The sequence below is a fragment of the Gavia stellata genome, chromosome 1 (genome assembly GCF_030936135.1).
Source record: "Gavia stellata isolate bGavSte3 chromosome 1, bGavSte3.hap2, whole genome shotgun sequence".
Lineage (NCBI taxonomy): Eukaryota > Metazoa > Chordata > Aves > Gaviiformes > Gaviidae > Gavia > Gavia stellata.
In genome coordinates, this window is record NC_082594.1 from 68,283,175 (window position 1) to 68,303,766 (window position 20,592).

At 39.3% G+C, this 20,592-nt stretch overlaps 1 protein-coding gene across 2 annotated transcripts in view; it reads right to left on the minus strand.

Annotated features, from left to right (window-relative positions):
• Positions 1–9,206: 9,206 nt before the first annotated feature.
• The window catches only part of GCC2 (GRIP and coiled-coil domain containing 2), a 29,669-nt gene continuing 18,283 nt past the window's right edge, over positions 9,207–20,592 (minus strand). The window contains exons 17-23 of one of the 2 annotated variants that reach the window (XM_059836092.1): positions 19,236–19,357; positions 17,271–17,447; positions 15,595–15,812; positions 13,979–14,173; positions 13,016–13,155; positions 11,958–12,159; positions 9,207–10,808 (exon numbers count right to left, since the gene is read on the minus strand). In XM_059836092.1, coding sequence (XP_059692075.1) covers positions 10,738–10,808; positions 11,958–12,159; positions 13,016–13,155; positions 13,979–14,173; positions 15,595–15,812; positions 17,271–17,447; positions 19,236–19,357 — 1,125 coding nt within the window. In that variant the 3' untranslated portion in view covers positions 9,207–10,737. Of the gene's footprint in view, positions 10,809–11,957; positions 12,160–13,015; positions 13,156–13,530; positions 13,561–13,978; positions 14,174–15,594; positions 15,813–17,270; positions 17,448–19,235; positions 19,358–20,592 lie in introns of those variants that run through there. The other variant, XM_059836095.1, reaches the window with a different exon arrangement.

A 20,592-nucleotide genomic window follows, 5' to 3' on the forward strand; every position in this document is an offset into this window, starting at 1 on the left:
CCCCAGCATCCCGCCGGCGGCCGCCGCCCCGCCGCGCCGGCCCGCTGCCCGCCGCTCCCGCGGAGCGCCCGCCGCCGCCGCCGCCGCCGGGAGGAGCCACGCCGAGCGGCGGTAATGGCGCTGGGCGGCCGCTCCGCCGGCACCCGCCTGCCGCCGCCGCCGGGGGGCGCGCTCCGCCCGCGCCGCCGCCGGGCCCGGCGCTGCGAGCCGCAGGCAGGCCCCGCCCCGCCCCGGGCAGCGCCCCCCCACCCGCCCCGGCCGCGGCTCGCCGGGTCCCCGGGCTTTGCGCGGCCGCCGCTCGGCGCCCGCCTCGCCCTCGCCGCCCCCGGCCGGGAAGGGAGGGGAAGTGCCCGCCAAATGCTGGGGCGCAGGTCCCGCTGCCGCCCGCGGTTACTTCCCAAGGGGCCGGGGGACGGTCAGTCAGCGCAAGTCGAAGGAAACGGGTTATTTGCACCTTTCGTCAGCCCTTCAGGAAGTGCACGGGGCTGGAGGAGCGCTCGCAGTCGGAAAGCGCCGCAGAGTTACGTGAAGGAGGTGCTGGAGAGCGTCTGTTGCTGTTTTTTTCCAGAACAGAAAATTGCTGTCAAAACAATTGCAAGTATTTTTACTATTTCTTACATGTGGTTGCGTAAGACGGTATTATTTCTAGCAAGAGAACTATCGCCTCACCTTAAGGCAGCAAATACATTTCAGTGAGTATTTACCGGAGCAAGATTCCATTTTTAATGAACATATTTAAAAATTTAAGAGTACTAATAAGGAATGGCGTGGGAAGAGACCAGCACCTCGCTCAGGTTCAGCCACCTTTTTAAGAAAGTAAATACAAAGAGGTAACCTTCAACACCAGCGCTGCCAAACCTGAAGGCAGAGGCCCTGCTTTACCTGGAGAGAAGCAGTCTCATTCCAACCCATACAAGTTTCAGAGACTTACGGATGAATGAAAAGAACAGTAGAGAAAATGCAGGATTATTAAGCAATCTCTATCACCACCCATTGCCATTCTAATATCAGAACAAGGAAGTGGTGTGGTGAAATGAAAAATGCAAATATTTGACTGCCAGGATTATGGAGGTCTCGATATGGCTCCAAGAAGACAATACGTTTGGGGAATATGTTAAGCCAGTGAAAATCAGCGTAGGCAGGTATAAGCAAATACACATCAGAAAGTAATTTGAACTACATGTACGTGGAGTACATCCACTTCAGTATCCACTAGGACCAGGAAAAGAATGTAAACTTTCAGGAACATAATTCACAAAAGATATTTGATCGATATGCCCCAAGCATGATTCTGGACAGAACTACAACTGTAAAAACAGAGACATCAGACTGTTGGCTTTTTGTTTGTCCGTTTGTTTGCTCCTTGACACAGTTTGGTTTTGCTTGCCAAGTTTAGGAATCCAAACATAGCGAAATTTTAGCATCACAGGGAATACATTTCTGTACAAAGAGGGAAACAAAGTATATGGCTGGAAAAGGTAAAGGATGGTATGCCAGAAGAGGGGGAGGTGATCCTTCCCCTCTACTCAGCACTGGTGAGGCCACACCTGGAGGGCTGTGTCCAGTTCTGGGCTCCCCAGTACGAGACAGAGGGCCATACTGGAGAGAGTCCAACAAATGGCCATTAAGACAGCTAAGGGACTGGAGCATCTCTGCTATGAGGACAGGCTGAGAGAGCTGGGACTGTTCTGCCTGGAGAAGAGAAGGCTCAGGGGGATCTTACCAATTAATGTAAATACCTGAAAAGGGAGGGTACAAAGAGGATGAAGCCAGGCTCTTTTCAGTGGTGCCCAGCAACGAGACCAGAGGCAATGGGCGCAACACAGGAGGTTCCCTCTGAACATCAGGAAACACTATTTGACTGTGAGGGCGACTGAGCACTGGCACAGGTTGCCCAAGGAGGTTCTAGAGTCTCCGGCCTTGGAGATATCAAAAGCCATGTGGACATGATCCTGGGCAACTGGCTCAAGGTGGCCCTGCTTGAGCAGGGAGGTTGGACGAGACAACCGCCAGAGGTGCCTGCCAACCTCAACCAGTCTGTGATTCTGTTAAAAAATGAAACAAAACAAAACAGACACCCACCTCCCCCCAAAAAAAATACACCAAAAACCAAAACACCCACTCATTTTAATGAGTCTGCCAGCAGAGCTTCCTTATATCGTCTAAATAAGTAAGTACTCATTCTGTGCCAGTTGAAGGTAATAGTACCCTTTTAGTTTTTTCTAATCAACTTTAGGAAGTCTGCCATTGCTTGTAGGCAGCTTTGTGAATGTCTTTAATTAACCTCAGTTTGTCTGCAAGGATTGCAGTGTCTCTCCCATTGCCCATCCTCCTGGGGAGCTGTACAAGGCAGATGGCCCTCGCTGCCAAGCCCAGCCAAAGAGTAGCACCTCTGACCAGCACAGCCTGAAACGGGGAGGTGGCTGGGCAGATGTGCGACTACCGGGGCAGCAAACTCCATAGCAGTAAACTCCGAAAATAATTAACAGACAGGGCCTGCCAGTGAGCACAGCCGTTACTGTCCTTCCTTTGGAGAGCACATTAACAGATTTGATGGCCAGTGAATTGCACCATGTGCATTTTTCCGGTGCTTTTAAAAGATGACATCCCTAGAGCCTAGCTAGCAGTATAATCTCAAAGTAGCAAAGGCATTCATAGAGAGCGGGAGAGCCTCATCCAACCACGTACGTGTGCCAAACGCTAAGTACTAGCAGCTTTCGGAAGCGTCGTACCAAGAAAAGCCAGGAATTCAGTTTCCCAGGTTGCCTCCCTAAGCTCTGTGCGCTTTGCAGCAAATTTGTGCCTTGGCTTTGGGGTCTGATTTAATTTTTTGTTGTGTCTTGCAGTACAACAGAAATAACAATTCTTAATTGTTGTTACTAATTCTCCATTACATAGTATTAAAGCATGCTGGCATTCTAATTAACTTGTAAAATTCAGTCCAGAATACTTAGGCGAATAATTTAGTAGGATTCACAAACACATACCACAAACTCAAAAGAAAAAAAAGGTCTGTTATAATGAAAGGCTATGACCATTTTCTTCCTATGCAGTTTTTTAAGAAATATGGTAATCTGCCTACTTATTTCTGCTAACAAACCCATCACGAAGTTAAACATTCTACTGCTAATGTACTTGGCATCAGGAGGAGAAGTGCTATTATCCCCAGCAGACAAGTGAGGAAACAGAGACAGAGAAATTGAAATTAAATTCACAAAGGAAGCACGTGGCAAAGCAGGGACTTTGGACTCCCTGTCTCCAGACCAGCATATGAATCACAACATTCATTCTCTCTTTCTTTTTCCTCTCATCTCTTCCTACTAGACTAGAGTAAAAAGCAGTTTTAAGTAGACATATGCTTTTGATGTTCTGTTTCCAGAGCACTTTAAGTCTTCCATCATTGTTGAAATGCCAACATGTAGTACTGCAGCTGGCAGGGATAGAAGTGACAGCACAGAACCTTTACCTATTCAGAGCTGTACACATTATCAGCTTTGCTGACACCAAACAAGATCATTATTGTGGGCCTGGGGAAGAAGTGAGAAGGGAAAGGTTATTGGGGAGAGAGATGAGAAAAAGACTGCTTGGTGAAAGAATCTGACTGCCTGTCTCTGATCACCAATGTCAGCATCTTTACACCAAGTTCTTTTTCATTTCCAGAAAAAGTGGTTCACAATTTTGCCACAGTGCTATGAAGAGACTCAGATAAGTAACTTCCAGCTGTGGTATTTGCTCTGGCTTTTGCTTTCTCTCAGAACTTCATGCAATCGCAGATGGTATTATTCTTCCTCATGTTGTTACTGACTCCAAGTGCTTGTTAACATAGCAGTCCCATGGTTGTTTACCTTAATATAGTCAATGGATTTCAAATGTAAACTGTGTCGGTGTTCTTCATGTCATACCTCCAAAGCTATGAAGTTAAAGCATCAGCGAAGGCATCTTTAACAATTTAAATATGAATAATTCTTGAACACAGGGTGTCCAGCTAAGCATTCCTAGCAAAACCTTTAATGAATTCACAAGTAACAAATTATTTAGGTTTCACATTCTTGCTCGGCATTAATAAATTTTCAAAACTCAGTTGTAGAAACAAATAAATTTTGACTGCTATTTGATCTCCACAAACTCTTTGCTATTTTTTTAAAAAGTATATACTTTACTCAGAATACTAACAGACTTATTTTAGTGATCATTCTGACATCCTTATAAAAGCAAAGTCAAATTTCTGCTTCATGCATTTTAGGCATGCCTAGTATATTTGGCTTCACCTTTTCTTGGGAGATGGAAGGGGATAGTGCAGGAACAGGGATATAACTTTTGTAGATCAATCTCAAAACCCTGCAACATTGATCATTAAAATTCCGTATATAGCAGCATAAATTTCAGCTTCATGACAAGGTCAGTACTTGGACGGACACACTAACAGCTGAAGAAAAAGCCTATGGCAGCACCACAAAACAGGTACTTTAAAAAGTAACTTAATGACTTTTGGTGCTCATGGTATTATTCTCACATTTTTATTTAAGCTTGTATGCCACTTGCTTATAAGGGTGGAGTATGGAGATTTGTCCACAGGAATGTTTATTGTTAGTGATACTTTAAAAAAAGTTCAGGGCATCTATTCCAAACTGAAAGCTTAGTCTGCATCAATAGATAAACCTATAAAAAGAGTTAATTTAACACAGTCATCGTTTGCGTTTATCAGACTATTCTCATTATGCCCCACCTAGCATAAAAAATAAACCACTCCCTGAGCCACCCCAAATTCCTAACCCACCCATCAGAAACAGTTTTTCAAAGTGATCACTGTCCAATTGCAGAAGGTAGGGAACAAATCTGATGGCAAATCCTGCCAACAAACCCCATCCTTCTCTACCGCATAGGGACCGTATTTTAGCACAAGCACCCCTAGCTATTGCAAGATCAGCGGTAATCACCACTGGTTAAAGAAAAAAGTCATTGCTCAATAACAACAATTTGATGCAACCACTTAGAATTACCTGTTTATTGTTCTGTATGGTTATTTGGAAGTTTTTGCTAATGCCAGTATTCTGAGGCCCTCCAAAGAGAGGAAGCGTAGCTCAGAGTCAAGCAGCACAGAAGTCAGTAAAGTACCTTGGGATAACTAGAGGGGGAGGGAAACAAGTTCCAACCCGAAGTAATTCAAGTTTGTAATTTTTCTATTTTAAGCTTTTTGTCACTGCAATTTCCATCCTTCACAGAATGTTACAAAACCTATTGTTAGCTTTTCTGTGTTTTCTGAAAATCCTCCTCCTGCAAGAAAAGTATGATAGATCCACTATCTCCCACCGCTCTACAAGCAACGGGTTTCACCAGTTTCAAAGAGAAAGGCTAGTTAGGGGGGGACTGAGAGCCACCACATCAACAACAGGAGCTGTTCAAATTTTTATTCCCTCCAGCTGCTTCTGCCTCCAGTCTTCCAAAGGCTTTAGGCCTCTGCCTGTGGAGCAGAGCAACCACCCATCTGTCCCCCTGCAAAGGTTGGCAGCTTCACCTAGACTGGTGCAGCTGCAGGTTTTAAGTAAACGGTGTGAGTGCTCACGAGAGGAACATTAACTAGTCTGTATAAATATTTGGATGCTAAAAGCCAAAATGATACGACTAGCCTTCTCCCTTGGCAAAAGTAATGCTGAGCATCAGCAACTTAACTCCGCAAAAGGGAGTAACGACAGTAAAACAGTACTTAGCTAAAAGCCTTTTTCTGGAGTTCTGTAATGGTTTCCATGGTTTTTACTTCTGAGATGTTCTACATGCTGCAAAGGGCAAGAGATCCAAGCACTAATACGTACCTCCAGTCCAGAAACACCCCCAGTGTGCTCAGAACAAGCTTCAATTTTCAAGCAATTAAGCTTCCAGATGAAACAATAAAAATTGCTTAAATCCTAGACTCATATACAGCTGCTATGCAATGTCTATCAATTTAAAACACTTTCAAAGGCCATTATAAGATGACTGGGACTGTGCCAATGCCCAAAATAGCACATTGGTTTTTACACTGATTACATTTACCTTGGATTCTGAAGAAGCCTACAGGCATTCAACTGACAGCAAAAAGAAGAAATGATTCGCTAATACCAAAGTGGGTTGAACCATTGGAGCAGTAACTGATGTGCATTTTTCCACTTTGTTTTACTGTCCTCGGTCTTCATTATTCAGTCCAGCCTTCATCCTTAGGATGAGCCAGAGGAACACAGGACAGGAAGGAAGCTCTTGAACCTAAGACACACCTTCTCATCCTTGCAAGACAATATGATAAATTTTAGCTCAAATTCAGTTTGAAAAGTAGTCAGATTATTATTTCCCTTCCCTTAAGCGTATATACATTTATGTGAAAGCTGTTAGAAGTTGACTTTTAATATCAGGCTTTCTTTTTTGACTGTTTTATATCCATTTGTTGTATCAACTTCTTTTTGTACCTTATGATCCCCTCTCTGACCACGTATTTGTATAATAAGCATAGCCTAACAAAAAGTGGATGGCAAGAAGATAAACACACCAAGCTCTCACTTAAATCAATCACAGAAACAAACAAACCAACCACCTCTCCATCCATAGAGCATCTAATTTTTGCACTACGACAACTGTGCAGATACAGAAAAATTATCACAGGGAATTAGGGAAGAGGTAGTTCTGCCCACTTCAAAGTGGAGTTCTATTCGGAAGGAGTGTTGATTTATAAGGTGGCTAGTACTTAAAAATACTAAGTGCAATCCTTCTAACAAGCACATTAATACCTCTTGCATCCCTCCTCTTCTTCATGTCAGATACTGTCAAATTGTTGGTGACAATCTAGTAACACATTTGAAGTAATTTAAATGAGCCTTTTTTTTGAAAACTTTTTTTTCTAAAAAAAACATAACCCAATCTCTTTTCCTTTTCCATTCATCCAGAAGTATCCATCACTGTTACTATGTCCAAAGTAAAGACTGCGGCTACTATATCAAAATCCATAAAATCTTCTCTTTAATACTACAGTAAACATTCCCTTGTTTTCTACCTTGCACTTGAGTAGCATTTTCTCAAGCAAGAACAGGCGTTCAGGGAAAAAGAAAGGCACTCTGTTGGGTAAAGGTGAATTTTATTGAAGCGATGGCCACATGAAAAGGCCATCAAAGACATATTTCCAACCGAAACACTTCTTTATTCAGACTAGCAATTCTGAAATTACTACAACAAATATATTTTTATCTCTTCATACGTTTGGTTTCTCAGCTTGTGGGTGGTAACTGCTATTTGCAAGGCTTGTAGGGAGATATTTTCACCAGTAATAGTAGAACTATCTGGTTGTTGAGGAAGGATTGGTGCACTGGGTGAAGCCAAGGCATAAGCCGAATGAAGCATAGGTGGTTAAGCTGCTTTCAAAGCCACTTAGTACAAGGTAAGGAGAGTTTTTAAATATTCCTCCACAATTCCAGGATATGTCATCTGTTATGAAAGCAAAAAGATGGAGGATGATAGCCAAAGGAAGATTTAAATTCAGAAAATAAACTAACCGTGTAGTCTCTCAGTTATGCTTTGGGGAAGGAGGGTCACAAAAGAAAAAAGCAAGTCCACTCTCCCATGTATCACTTCTAACACAGGTTCCCTTTGGCCATCCTGAACCCCAAATCCAACTGGCCACATCTACACTACAGCCTGACAAGCTCTGGTCTTCCTGTCTTTCAAGTGGAGCACATTTCACTTGCACAGATGGGTCTCCCTTCTGCATAAAGGGAACATGGATAGCACATGACTCATTTCCAGTACAACCAGTACAGGTAGTTAAAAATGCAGCTACAGTGCACACACAGGCCTGTGAACTCAGAATTACTCCCATGTTTGGTTTTTAATTAATATATACTCTGCATAGTGACAGTAGAGTCTCTTTTCTTTTTTTTCAGTATGCCCTACTTAAGCTTGGGCTGAAGGCAGGCTGGTAGAAGAGTAAAATTTGGTCCTAACATTGTAAACTCTTTGGGCAGGGGTTACATTTTCTGGGAAACATCCTAACAAAATATGGCACTGTAAAGAAAATAAACAAACAAAAGAAACAGAAAGCAAAGTCAGCTCAGTGCTCTTCTTTGGAAGAGCACCACAGTGTATCAAGAAGCAGCAATACTAGTTACAGTTTTAAATTGCTTTTTGAAAGCAAATCACAGCTACAATGCTGTACATTACAAATGCAAATATATGACATATAAAAAGTTTTCTATGCAAAATAATCCTGCTTCCAGTCCACCACACATTCTTCTATGCTATGTACTGCAAGTGCATATTAAACTTTGATATATTTGCTTACAGTTTATTGCCACAAAGGTAAGTTCTGGCAACCTTAGCAACAGAACACAGTTTAGTAGCAGTTATTAAAATATCTTTAGATTAATTAAGATCTTAATCTTCCATTGTAAAAAAAATATATATATAGTAATGCAAGAGGTGTCTACTACATTCATAAGTACAATACTTGAGTTTTACTAAAACCAGTGAGCATGCAACTCAGACCTGAAAGAAGTCCATAAGCAACTGGTATTTAATACAGCCAGTGATATATATTACTTGCATACATTTATTCACAGCTTACAATGTTAAATAATCTACAGTTCTGAAATATGTGCATTTTAAAAGGAACTTGTCACAGCTCTTCAGAGATGGCTGAGCATACCGTGCAGAGGAGACTAAATAAGGTCAGCTACAAACAGAGTTTGAACTAACACAAAAATCATACCCTTCCACTCCTGGGCTTCCATTGTTAAAGCAGAAGAATCACTTGCGCTTATTTTTATGCATATTTCAAGTCTCTCCTGTCGCACTGTTTTGCCATTCTTTTGAGTGCCACTAACCAAATCCAGCTGTGAATAAGGAGCTAGAATTCAACAGCTGAGATCTGGAGCAAATCACGAATGTTGAAGATATGGTAATCGTTTCAAAAGCAAATGCGAGAAAACCTAAACGTAGCCTCATGTTTGCTATCTACGTTTTCAAGCTACAGATGCCTAAAAGGCTCATCCCCACACTACCATTTGTCAGTTCTGTGATCTGGAAGTCCCCAGAGAATGTTTTCACCATAAAGATTCCAGTTAGAACACATATTGGAGGGGGGGGGAAAGGTGCTTAAGACTGTGGAATTAAAATATCTAAATAAAGCCTGTTGGCTTTGTTGATTGTGTACTGAAACGTATACAAGAAGCAAAAAATTAAACCAAAAGCACAGTTACTGAACAGTTTATTCTCAACGTGTGCTGCCTTTCTGCTGTTCTTATGTCCAGATTAATCTCAGTCCTGAATAAGGTAATATTAAAGGAATGAGCATCACTTCCTCAGAGCCTCAACTAAGATAGATAGGAAAGAAAGAATACTATTTCATAATGGTATGTATACCAGGGAATGACTCACTGTAAGACAGCACAGAGAGCATGAAAATATGAGTGAAAAAGATGGAAAGACTTGTTGAAAGGTAAGCAGGGTTTGAAAACATGTGTACACATTTTAATAACTTACAAATAAATTAAGGTGGTGAAAGGCAGCATGGACTAGACAGGGGAAAAAGATGACTGAAGCTAAAAAAAGGTGTTGTGTTGATAATAGAAAAAGTAATTCTATGGCAGAGATGTATTTTTCTTGGAAAAAAACCCTAAACATTCTGTTGAATAACCTGGAACAGAGATTACCTCATCTGTGCATAAGATTTGTGCAAATGACATGTGCAAAACACAGAGAAGTGAGAGAAGGATATAACATCTTCAATCATTAGAACATTTAAAAGATGCATCTATTGACAAAAGTTCTGTCCTTTTCTCTCAGAAGTTATTGTTAGGAGTCTGACCTACCGACTCAGATTTTTCCTTTAGTGTCTTCAATATGACTAAGTATGTGTAGTCTTTCCATTGAAGTACAGACATCACTACAGTAATGAAACATTTCTTCCTGGTCTTGAACACAAACTTCCAACCTCAGGTTAAAAAGCGATAGCTTAAGCCCTTTCTCCCAAAGCTTGAACTCACTTACGACCTCTGATTCTTGCAGTACTATCCCAAGACTTCCACAGATGCCATTAATCTCTACTACCGTACCATACCCCAGATGTGCCAAGCATTGTATTTCATATAGTTTTAGGCACTCTCTACGTTTTGTTGGACCACTGCCTTCATATTTTTAATCTAGCTTTTGCAAAAAAATATAACCAAGACTAAAAATTTAGTCAAGTCAAAGCAGAAAATGCCATTTCTGTTTCTTAATGATCTTACATTTTGTAACCATCACCAGAGAGGAAATAACTCAATTTCAATTTCTTCAACAGAGAATAACACTAACCATATAGCTTAGTGAGCTGACAAAAATATGTGAAAGAAACTGTAAACACTTTAAAATGCTTTAAGTCTAAAGTCTAGTTACTCCAGTTACTATATTAGATCAAGTTTTTAAATCAATATCAAAAGAGCCATCACAAGTTTGTCAAATTCTGTTTCCAAGCAATTTGCAGTTATTCTCATTATACTTCTGATCATCAGCTTTAACATTTACAAAAGGAATAGATCACTGCTGTCAGAACATAATATAGGACAGTCTTTCAGAGCTACTGAGGGCTTCTTTCTAAGAAGAGCCTAAAAAGCTGAAAATAACACACAGAAATAAAAACCTGTAGTTCAATGCTACAACACCAACAGATTGTTCTTCTACATTAAGATTTCTCTTTTTGCAACTGTGGAATGTGTTTAAAGATTCAGCGTTTCCACCGTCTCATCGAAGTCCCGACCAGCTGTGGAGGTATGAAGCCCACCCAGAGGGCCGTGAGGTACTCTCTTCCTCACCTGAAGGAGGAAGAAAAACACACTTAGTAAACTAAGTTTATTATGTCAGACATTGCATAATTTGGTTACATGACCTTGTTCCCCCCACCCCCCTGACTCTGTCCTTTTTCAAATGCTGTCCTCATAAACTTGTTGAGGAGGTAACATTCAATACTCACTCCTGGGCTGCCATAGATACATTAATAGATTTTATCACCAAGTCCACTTTACTTTGGGTACTTAAGGATGTTTTAAAGAGGCCATTTATCACCTTTATCCAGAAAAATCCAATCAGGGTTCACGAGAGTGCCAGAAAAACATCAAAATGCTGTGGACTTAATTTACATCTCATCTTTCCAAATGCAAAGCCTATCATGGAATGCAGTACTTTGCCACTTTCCTTATTCATGTGATTTTGTTTACAACTCTTATGTGCTTATATATACACAAGGTACTTACTCTTTATATTAATTTTAAAATAAAGTATAGGTCAGTTGCTAATGAAATACAAGCAGCTACAGGTTGTTATTGACAAGTGACAAACAATACCTTAAAAAGTGTTTTTAAGGGGACAAACGCTCAAACAGAGTATTTGAAGTGGAGCCAGAACATTATTATACAGTCAGCTCTTGGGTTAATTTCTTGGAAAGGCTTAACTCTTTTTCTTTCCTTCCCTAGTTCCTTTATTTCTTAAACAAAAAGCACATTTTCTTGAAGAGATTTTTGAAGTTAATATATTGAAACTAATATTAGATCTGCGGTACTGCCTTGAGAGGACCACTTTAATTACCTTTTTAGAACATCTGCCAAGAAAATAATTCATTTATAGTAACCTCTATTTTAAGGTCACTTGGAAAGAAATCTTTAACTCCACTCAAAACATGAACACATTAATTTTTTACAACTTACTATCGTCTTCCTAAAATGTGTATGTTTCAGAAGAAATTATATTTTACCGTAATTTTATTTATATTCTTGGGTATTTGTTCCATTTTCTGAAAACTGAATAGTAACTTCTCAACAAAGCAAAATGGTTTTATTGCTAGCTTACTGGCATTATGCTGCTAACATTTGTTTTTCCTCAAAGGTCTACATAAAAGAAAGCACAGAACTTCAGTTGCCTTTATTTCCACTTTTTCTTTTTGCGACAATATTCTTAACACCACCTACCTTGGGCAATTGCAACTAGCTTCCCCTTCTCTTCAGGGCTGAGCTGCAACATGGTGTCTATTACTGGGAGTAGCCTTTCTTTCTCGCTTCCTGATTTTAGAAATATGAACTGCAATAGAACATTCTTCAAGTATTCTAGATTAGCCACAGACTTTTCTCTCTCTTGATTTCTTTCCAATCTTCTTATTTCATTCTTAAGAAGCTGCAGATGAGGGGAAAAAAATATGCAATATTGTTTGCTTCATATAATGAGCAATTGAACAAAGGTCTTCTGAAGAGCTAAAAAGTGAGTTATGCAGCTTGCTTCAAAAAGAGTAATGTGTGCATAGCACATATTCTGGACAAAAATCTAGTAAAACTTGAACACCTGATAATGTTGTCCAGAAATAACTTTTTATTGATCAAAAATAACCTTTTTTGATAAAATCTATGCAGTAGTTATAATGATATACGGTATGGTATTTCAGTGATTAAGAGTTGAACAGTCAAAGAAGCAACGTGGATCAAAGATTTAACAATATTATCATTAATTAAGAAACATTTTATAAAAGAAAGCTTAGCATGTTTAGAGAATATGCTAACTTCAAAAGTGTTTTCAGAAAACTTGGGGAGGTACCATCAAATCAAACCAAACTCTATTAGTATATGTATCTCTAAACATATATCTTCTTTTAACTTAGGACAGCTAAAAGGGGTTACAGGAAGAGAAACCAGACAATACTTCCCTTGGGATTTACTGCTTTTATCTAAGTGAAAACAGTAAAGGCACTTTACTAAACGTTAAACTTCCAAACTCTTGAGGGTTTTTTTGTAGCAGCTTTTACTCTCCTCCCCCCACCCCGACTAGAAACCATGGGGAAAAAACCCCAAAAAACTGAAGTCAACTCTGGAAGCACTAATAAGTCCTGTGGAATAAAAGTCCTTCCAAAATTAAGTTTTGCATTACCAAATTTTTATAGACTGGGATTTTCTGAAACCTATTTGGTGTGAAACATTTGGTCTAAGGAACAGACCGTAGAAATTAGTGCTGTCCCCACATTTCCTGCATGTCCGCTAACCTTTATTTGTTCCATTAAGATTGCATTGGTTGCTTCTGATTCACGAAGTAACTCATTTAAGTGATCAGCACTCTTCGCTGTTGTGTTTAGTTTCTGAATCAGTTCATCCTTGCTGAGTTCTGTTTGCCACTGAGATGGTTCTGCAATCAATTGGAAAAGAAAACTGAGAGAAGGAAAAAGCACTTGCATCTACTTTATACTAACTTAACATTAGGACTCGATTAATGTAGTTTCTTAGAAATAAAAACCCATGCAAAGTCAGACCGCAAAATTAGCAGGCATCATTGCTGCTGCTGCATGCTTGTTTTGTGATCTATTTTTGTATATACAAAGTGTATTAGAAGGGGATTGGCAAATCAATTCTAAGCATGTCAAGATACATGGTTTTAATTTACCCCTTGTTTCCTACCCATAGATGGAGATTTTCAACAGTTCTCCACAAAGCGTTCAGTAGACTGTTAAAACATGATTAGATGCTACCATGTATTTTTTCTACTTTTTTGGGGACTCTTAGAACATTGTTCTTCATGCTGGCTTTCATTTTCCTAGAAAAAAGTATGAATAAATTCCTGTGCTAATAAGCCACATTAAGACGAACAGACATTTTATTCTTTCATTAATGAGAGTTAAATCAGCACTGAATTGTCTCTAGCAGAGACTAGTCCAGAATACAAAAAGTTCTGTAACTATTCACTGACTTGCTCATCCAGTCTTTTCCCTTTAGAAAGTCACAAATATGACATCTTTAAATCACTAAAACCTGTAGCAATGTTTTATTGTTAGTCCTTACTCAAGGACAAAACTCCTACAGAAATTCAGGATAGTGTAAACTCAGTGGCACTTAAGTAGACTTGTGTCTTGCACCTAAAAGCATGAAAACACAATATTCTCAGATGTTTTGAGGGCACAAACTTCTGCAACTTACGTAGGCAAGTGCTTCAAAAAGCCGCAGGTTCTACCTACCAAGGTTTGCTTCCTTGGAGTTCAGAAGTTGTTCCAAGGATGGTACATAGGTGCTGGCTGAAGAGACAGACTCTGTGTCTGTTGTTTCCATACCTTCTCCCTCTTCCCTAGCTACAGTGTGCACATCGAGAACAGGAAGGTCAGCATTTCGCCGTTCTCTTAAGTTTTTCGTTGCTGGATTTGAAACAGCTGGACCTGAAAGATACTTACTGATGTTGGTCATCAGAATGAAATTGGTAGGGCTATTTCATAGGTATGGCTGTCTCAGATTGGAGAGCAGTACATAAGATAGTCTTCAAACAGCAGCGGGAAGAAAGGTGAAGAAAAGGGAGAAAGCCAGATACACACATAACATTTATAATAGAAAATACAGCCTTTCACCTCCAAATGACCATTCCAATCAGAGCCTGTTTCTAAATCCAAACTTGATTTGCAATTTTTATTACAGTGACTATGAAACCTTCATGCAACTCTCCCTGAAGATGTGCTGTAGCTATGACAAGAGTGTCAAATGTTTTTAATGCAAGACAGAATTAGCTTTTCTTTCAATCAATCCTATGGGAGGTGTAGATTGTTAATACTGTGTGCACTATCCTGCTGCTTCAGTAACATATGGAAAGAGTAACTTCTTAAACTGTTACTGCTGTTTGGCAAATGGCCAACTACATCCTAATTAGTAACTTTACAGATACAAAAATAACAATTGAGCTTGAACACAGTAAAATCTTAAATTAGAAGAGGGATCAAATAGCAAGTATACCAGTAACAAACATTGTTAAAACAGCTTTCAATACACTTTTCTCTAGCTTTACCCCTCATACTGGAGGCAGAGGTCCAGTATGCGCCAAAATCTGAGACAAAACGATAGGAAGAACACCAAATATTTACAAAGTAATTTCCCTCCATCTGTCTGACAGTGCAGGTACTGCAGAAGAGGTAACAGTGATGCAGATTCTAGAACAGAACAGAATAGTTCCAGTTGGAAGGGACCTACAAGTCCAACTGCCTGACCACTTCGAGGCTCACCAAAAGTTAAAGCATGGTGTTAAGGGCATTGTCCAAATGCCTTTTAAACACTGACAGGCTTGGGGCATCGACCACCTCTCTAGGAAGCCTGTTCCAGTGTCTGACCACCCTCTCTGTAAAGAAATGCTTCCTAAAGTGCAGTCTGAACCTCCCCTGGCACAGCTTTGAACCATTCCCTTGTGTCCTATCACTGGATACCAGGTAGAAGAGCTCAGCACCTCCCTTCTCCACGTTCCCCCCTCAGGAAGCTGTAGAGAGCAATGGGGTTGCTCCTCAGCCTCCTTTTCTCCAAATTAGACAAACCCAAAGTTCTTAGCTGCTCCTCATAGGACATGCCTGCCAGCCCTTTCACCAACTTTGTTGTCCTCCTCTGGACACATTCAAGGGCCTTAAGATTCTGAAAGGACAGTAATAACAATGACACGTTCCTCACTTGGTATCAGTGGATTGATATGGCATGCTGTAAATTCTCCAGAAAAAGTTTCTGGTGTATTACAGAACCACACACCATGAGCATGTTTTAGATTCAGACTCAGGTACATAAATTTGTATCTAACCCAAGAAAACCTGGTATTATGACTGAAAGTTACCTCTAGCGCTTGGTTCACTCTTGAGTTGGAAGAGCTGAGCTTCTACTCTGGACAGTTGCTGCTGAAGTGTCTCTACTGTCTTCCTGTGCTCTTCTTGCAGGTTCCTGACTTGATCTCTGAAATTGTTCCGGAGAGCTTCATTCTGGGCTGTCAGCTGACTCAAAGTCTGGGCATGCTCTGTTTTCATGACCATGTTCTCAGATTGTATTGTGCAGAGCCTGAAAACAGCGTACACACAAAACATAAGAAACAAACAGTAAAACACTGTCATTTTTACATTTCAAGATTTTTAGAGTTTACAGTAGTTTTCAATTTTCATGTGTATGATTCTCTTAGAATGACCGTGCAACTTTTTTCCATTTAAATTCCTCTTTTTACAGGGAAAAATCTAAGACAGAGGAAGTTAATGCACTGTGCTATACAAAGTCTTGATTTCTATTTCAGAACACAAGATTCAGACATCTTTGGGAAAAAATGAAAGTATTAGAGACACTGTGGTCTAAAAACTCTTAAATTCTAAAATTGCAACATGACTGTTTATAGTGTTATACACAGCATGTCACTTACCTTATACTCCACTTCCTTTAACATTTATTTACCAAACATTTACGCAGAACTTCTGAAAACATAAGTTACTAAGAAGCTAAGTTAAATTTTTTTAAGCTTCCACTTTCAGCACAAAAGAGGGTAGAAGAGCGTAGTTGTTAGCAAGAAAAATATCAGTAACACATCAATTGTACTTGGTTTGGAGGTATTCCAGAAGCAAGACAAAATTGTCACCAGCGATTAAACAAGTGCATGTATGGAAAGACTAAGCATAGGACTTGCCCTTATAAGCAGACAAACTTAAATATAGCCAGAGTAGCAAAGAGCTAGTCTCTCTGGGTACAAACGGAACCTACTGTGATATGGGTTGTTTCCAGAAAAATGCAGAAGGACGTAACTTAGTTGATTACAATGAATCATCATGTGGCTATCAGGAACAGATAAAACAGTACAAAGATAGAGACAAGAAGTCAACAGTTCCTAATACTAAGCTGTAATGTCTAACGAATATTTCATGTGAACTTTGTACCCTAAATAGAGAAGAAAAGACAAGCAAAGACTCTTTTTTAAGAGCTCAAGTATTAGGTATTCATGTAATTTTTCAAGAAGTGATACAGATTAAGCAGATTTCTTTCATTTTGTAAGAAATAGCAGATTAAGATTGTGGCAAGCATAGACTTAAACCCCAGTACTTTCTGTAAGAAAGGCACTTGGTGGACGCAGGACTGGATATTTTGTTAGTGAAATTGTTTGCTCTGCATCTAGTTACCTTATTTTTCTAATAGGAAACATCCATAAAATTTAGTTGAGCAGTCCAACACAAATGTAATGCTGAGCATTGGTCTTAAAAATAGTCAACGTGCTTAAAAAATGTTAGTTTTTAAATCTGATAGTTAACAGGTAGAAAGCTTGCAGAAATCTCAAATTCCCTGATCAGCTACTACTTCATTTTCATTGCTGAAACTTCTGAAGGCTGATGAAAAATAGCAAACAATCCTTTTGAAAACTCCTTTAACTTTCTCAACAGTTATGTCCTTTCTTTGGAAAGTACAGTTATAGGCCACTACATGCCCAGCCCTTAAAGTCCATACAAAATAAAATATCTATATCTATTCATCAGCAGACCATACTTTTCACGGAGTTCTGCCTCTTTTGCAACAGTCTCTTGCAGCATTTTATTGTGTCTTTCCAGCAGGGTGTCGTGTTCAGACTGCAACGCCTGGAGTTCAGACGCATTCACCTGTGAATTATGCTGAGCATCTTGCAGCTTAACTTTAAGTTGATCAATCACCATTTCCAACTGTTCTCTGCAAGGGGAAAAAGAAGTAAATAACATACATTTAAAAAGAATCATATTATTTCAGAACCTATATTATATCCACAACACTTTGTATAGCTGATGCAAATTGCTTATTTATTAATTATATCAATACAGCACCATGACCAAAATAATCTTAGAATGTGACTGCAGCAGAAACAATTAGGAAGGTTCTGATCGTGTTTCAATATAGGTACAAATAGGTTTATCACACCCCATCTGAACTGCTGGGAACATAATTATTGGGGTAGAAAGTGTGAATGCTACCACTTTCTACTTAAGCTGGTTTGGAGGAACAAGACAGAAGAACAACAATATGTGGGGTGCAGGTGGGAGAAAAAATTTCTTCTTAAAAGTGGTGGAGGATTTTTTGTCTGTTTTGGAAATGCACGGCAGTTCAATGAGACTGAATACAGGAGGCAAATGGTTGGAGGAGATTTTGAGCAAAGGTCTAGAAAGCAACATCAATCCCTAAAAACATATGAACTCTGTTGGTCAGAAATAAATCAAAATCAGATACACCAGGAAGAAAAAGTCTTGTCGCACACATTCTCCTTTTATGCCTTCTGTATTTATATACACAGACATCTCCATTATCTCATGAACTGTATATCTCATTAACCCTTAGAGTTGGTACTTGTAAATAATTTCTTTGAAAGCTATTTTTCATCTGCTTATTGCTTGATTACTTGTCCATTTTGTTTCCAATGTAACCTCTTTCACAAAAACCTAACAATACCAGAACTTCTTGAAATTCTGCAAAAAGGAGAGACAAAGAAATGCAACTCTTGCAGTTTGCTTGCTTCAAAGAAAAGAAGGGGTAGGTGTATTAAAAAAAAAACCCAAACAAACCATAAAACCAAAGTCCTCTAACAAAGCACAGCTCTCCCTCTGGTGGATTTTCAGCAGCAATTGCACATACTGCTTTAAGATCTGTGTCAGAAATGACTTTTGACATCTCATGCATAAACACCCAGTTCGTCACCAAGGACAGCTATGAATAACTATAGAAATAACTTACAGAAACTGATCTACTTTGGCAGTGGGTTCACACATTTTCTGAAGTGAATCTGAATTTACCTGGCTTACAACTATACGTCAATGATTTTAAGGGAACCTTTGGCGGCGTAACTTTTTTTTCCCCAAGTCTTTCCTCATATAACAGCTGATAAGTATTTCATAAATCTGCTGGAACTGATGCCTGAATTGGCAGCCAGAGCTTTACCTACACTAAACCATTCCTTCCTGAGAAAGTTCAAAGTGAGCTCAGCTGAACAGTACGAGTCTGCTCTTTTCTTCTTAGCTGGAAATGGCGCTTTGCTGCAATACTTTATGTCAGAGAAAATTACATGTCAAGTCTACACAGAAGACCCTGGCTAATTTGAGTTCATGCGAATCTTCCTAACACCTTACTTTTCCTTCTAACTGTAACAACATGTAATCCACACAAAAATAAATGTTAAAAAAGACAAATCAAGGAATTAGAAACTAACATAGTACCACCATGGTACAAATTTATGATCTTTCTTCTGTTCAGATAGGCAAGGCCACACATAGATTACAGATAATGTTTATAGCAATAAGGAGGTGTTTTTTGTTTGGTCTTATTTTAAACCAAAGTATCTGGGGAAGCAAACTGCCTCCCTTCTGATATTTTCCTTATTCAAACAAAGAGCTAAATAGTGGAACTCACTTGTTGGTCAGAAATTAGCAAAGGCAAGCACAATAACTTAAGCATCAGTGTTTTTCTGTATGCATATAAAAATCTTAGTTTTACCTTTCTTGTTTGGCTCCTTCAGATTCTGTCTGAGAAGCAGATTTATTCTTTTGCTGTTTTAGAACGTTATGAACACGGACTTTGTAGCTCTCGAATTCAGATGTAACAGATGCTTGTTCAGCCTATCACACAGAAAACAAACCCTTAGTAAGTTATGCTACTGACTATTGCTCCCTTATTTCTCTAAAATGAAATGCTTCTTACATTGAAAAAAAATAAAGAACCACCTGTTGCATTTTCTTCTAAGTGGAAAATTAAAATTGTGAGTATCATAACAGATGGTGTTTCTTTAGACTTTAACTGAATATCGTAAAATATGAAATTTAAAAAAGAGACACTGATTTTCAACATACCACTATTAAAGAAAAGAAAGAATACTTGCAAATTCAAAAATTGCATTCAACAGAGATTCACAAGCAAGGGGTTCTATCAAACAGCTTTAAACGAAGGCAAAGGTGAAGGAAAAAAAAGGGATAATTCTGTTTTCCTTTTATACCACCCAGGTGACAAAAATCTAATATGCTTTCAAGTTATGCATAATTTTGAGGAGTTAAGTCAGTCTTGTAATGGTATTACACAGCACAAGTTATAATATTCTAGTTGATTGTAAGGGTGTTTGGTCTATGTTCTCTTCTAAATTCAGCTGATACATGAGCTTCTGTGGACTTACAAAAAATTACCTCACAACATAGCTTCATCCTTGGCTGTATACTACACAGCAAGAATTATTCCCATCCTTCAAGTATTCATGTTGTATATTTTTCTAAGAAAACACAGACGCAGGTTTTCATTCTTGGATCTTAGGAGAAGCTCAAGGATTCCTTAGTCTTCCTTGAGATTACTAAGATGCTGTCATCTCCAAGAGGAGGATTTTGCAAAGTTTCTCTTCAACTGAACTGGTGAGTGATATTGCACAGTGCTGACCCTGACTGGCCACTACTCCAACTTTTCTGGAGTCTGTAAGATTTGTGGGCATTTCTTTAAATTAATCCTTCTCTTTTCTTCCAGTCAAACTATGTGAGCTGGAATATTCCTCAGGTACACAGTCTTAAATGTCAGCATGACTTTTGCCTTCTAAGCTACTATCTGCTTTAGTGTCCGCATTTCCTTTGGACAGAAATTTCCTTTGTCAATAACCTTGTAATAATATCTATTTTTCAGATGTAGGGCACCTAAAGAGGAAGGCTAATCTTCCAACAGCTTCCAGCCATGCCATCATGGAAGATCTTCACTCTGACTGGTTTCACAACATCAAAGAGCAAGCCACCATGGATAGGTACCGTAAGTGCCCAGTTATGAAGAATGCATTTGTAAAACCATGATCCATATCTACCAGTACAACGCAAGCAAGTCTCCT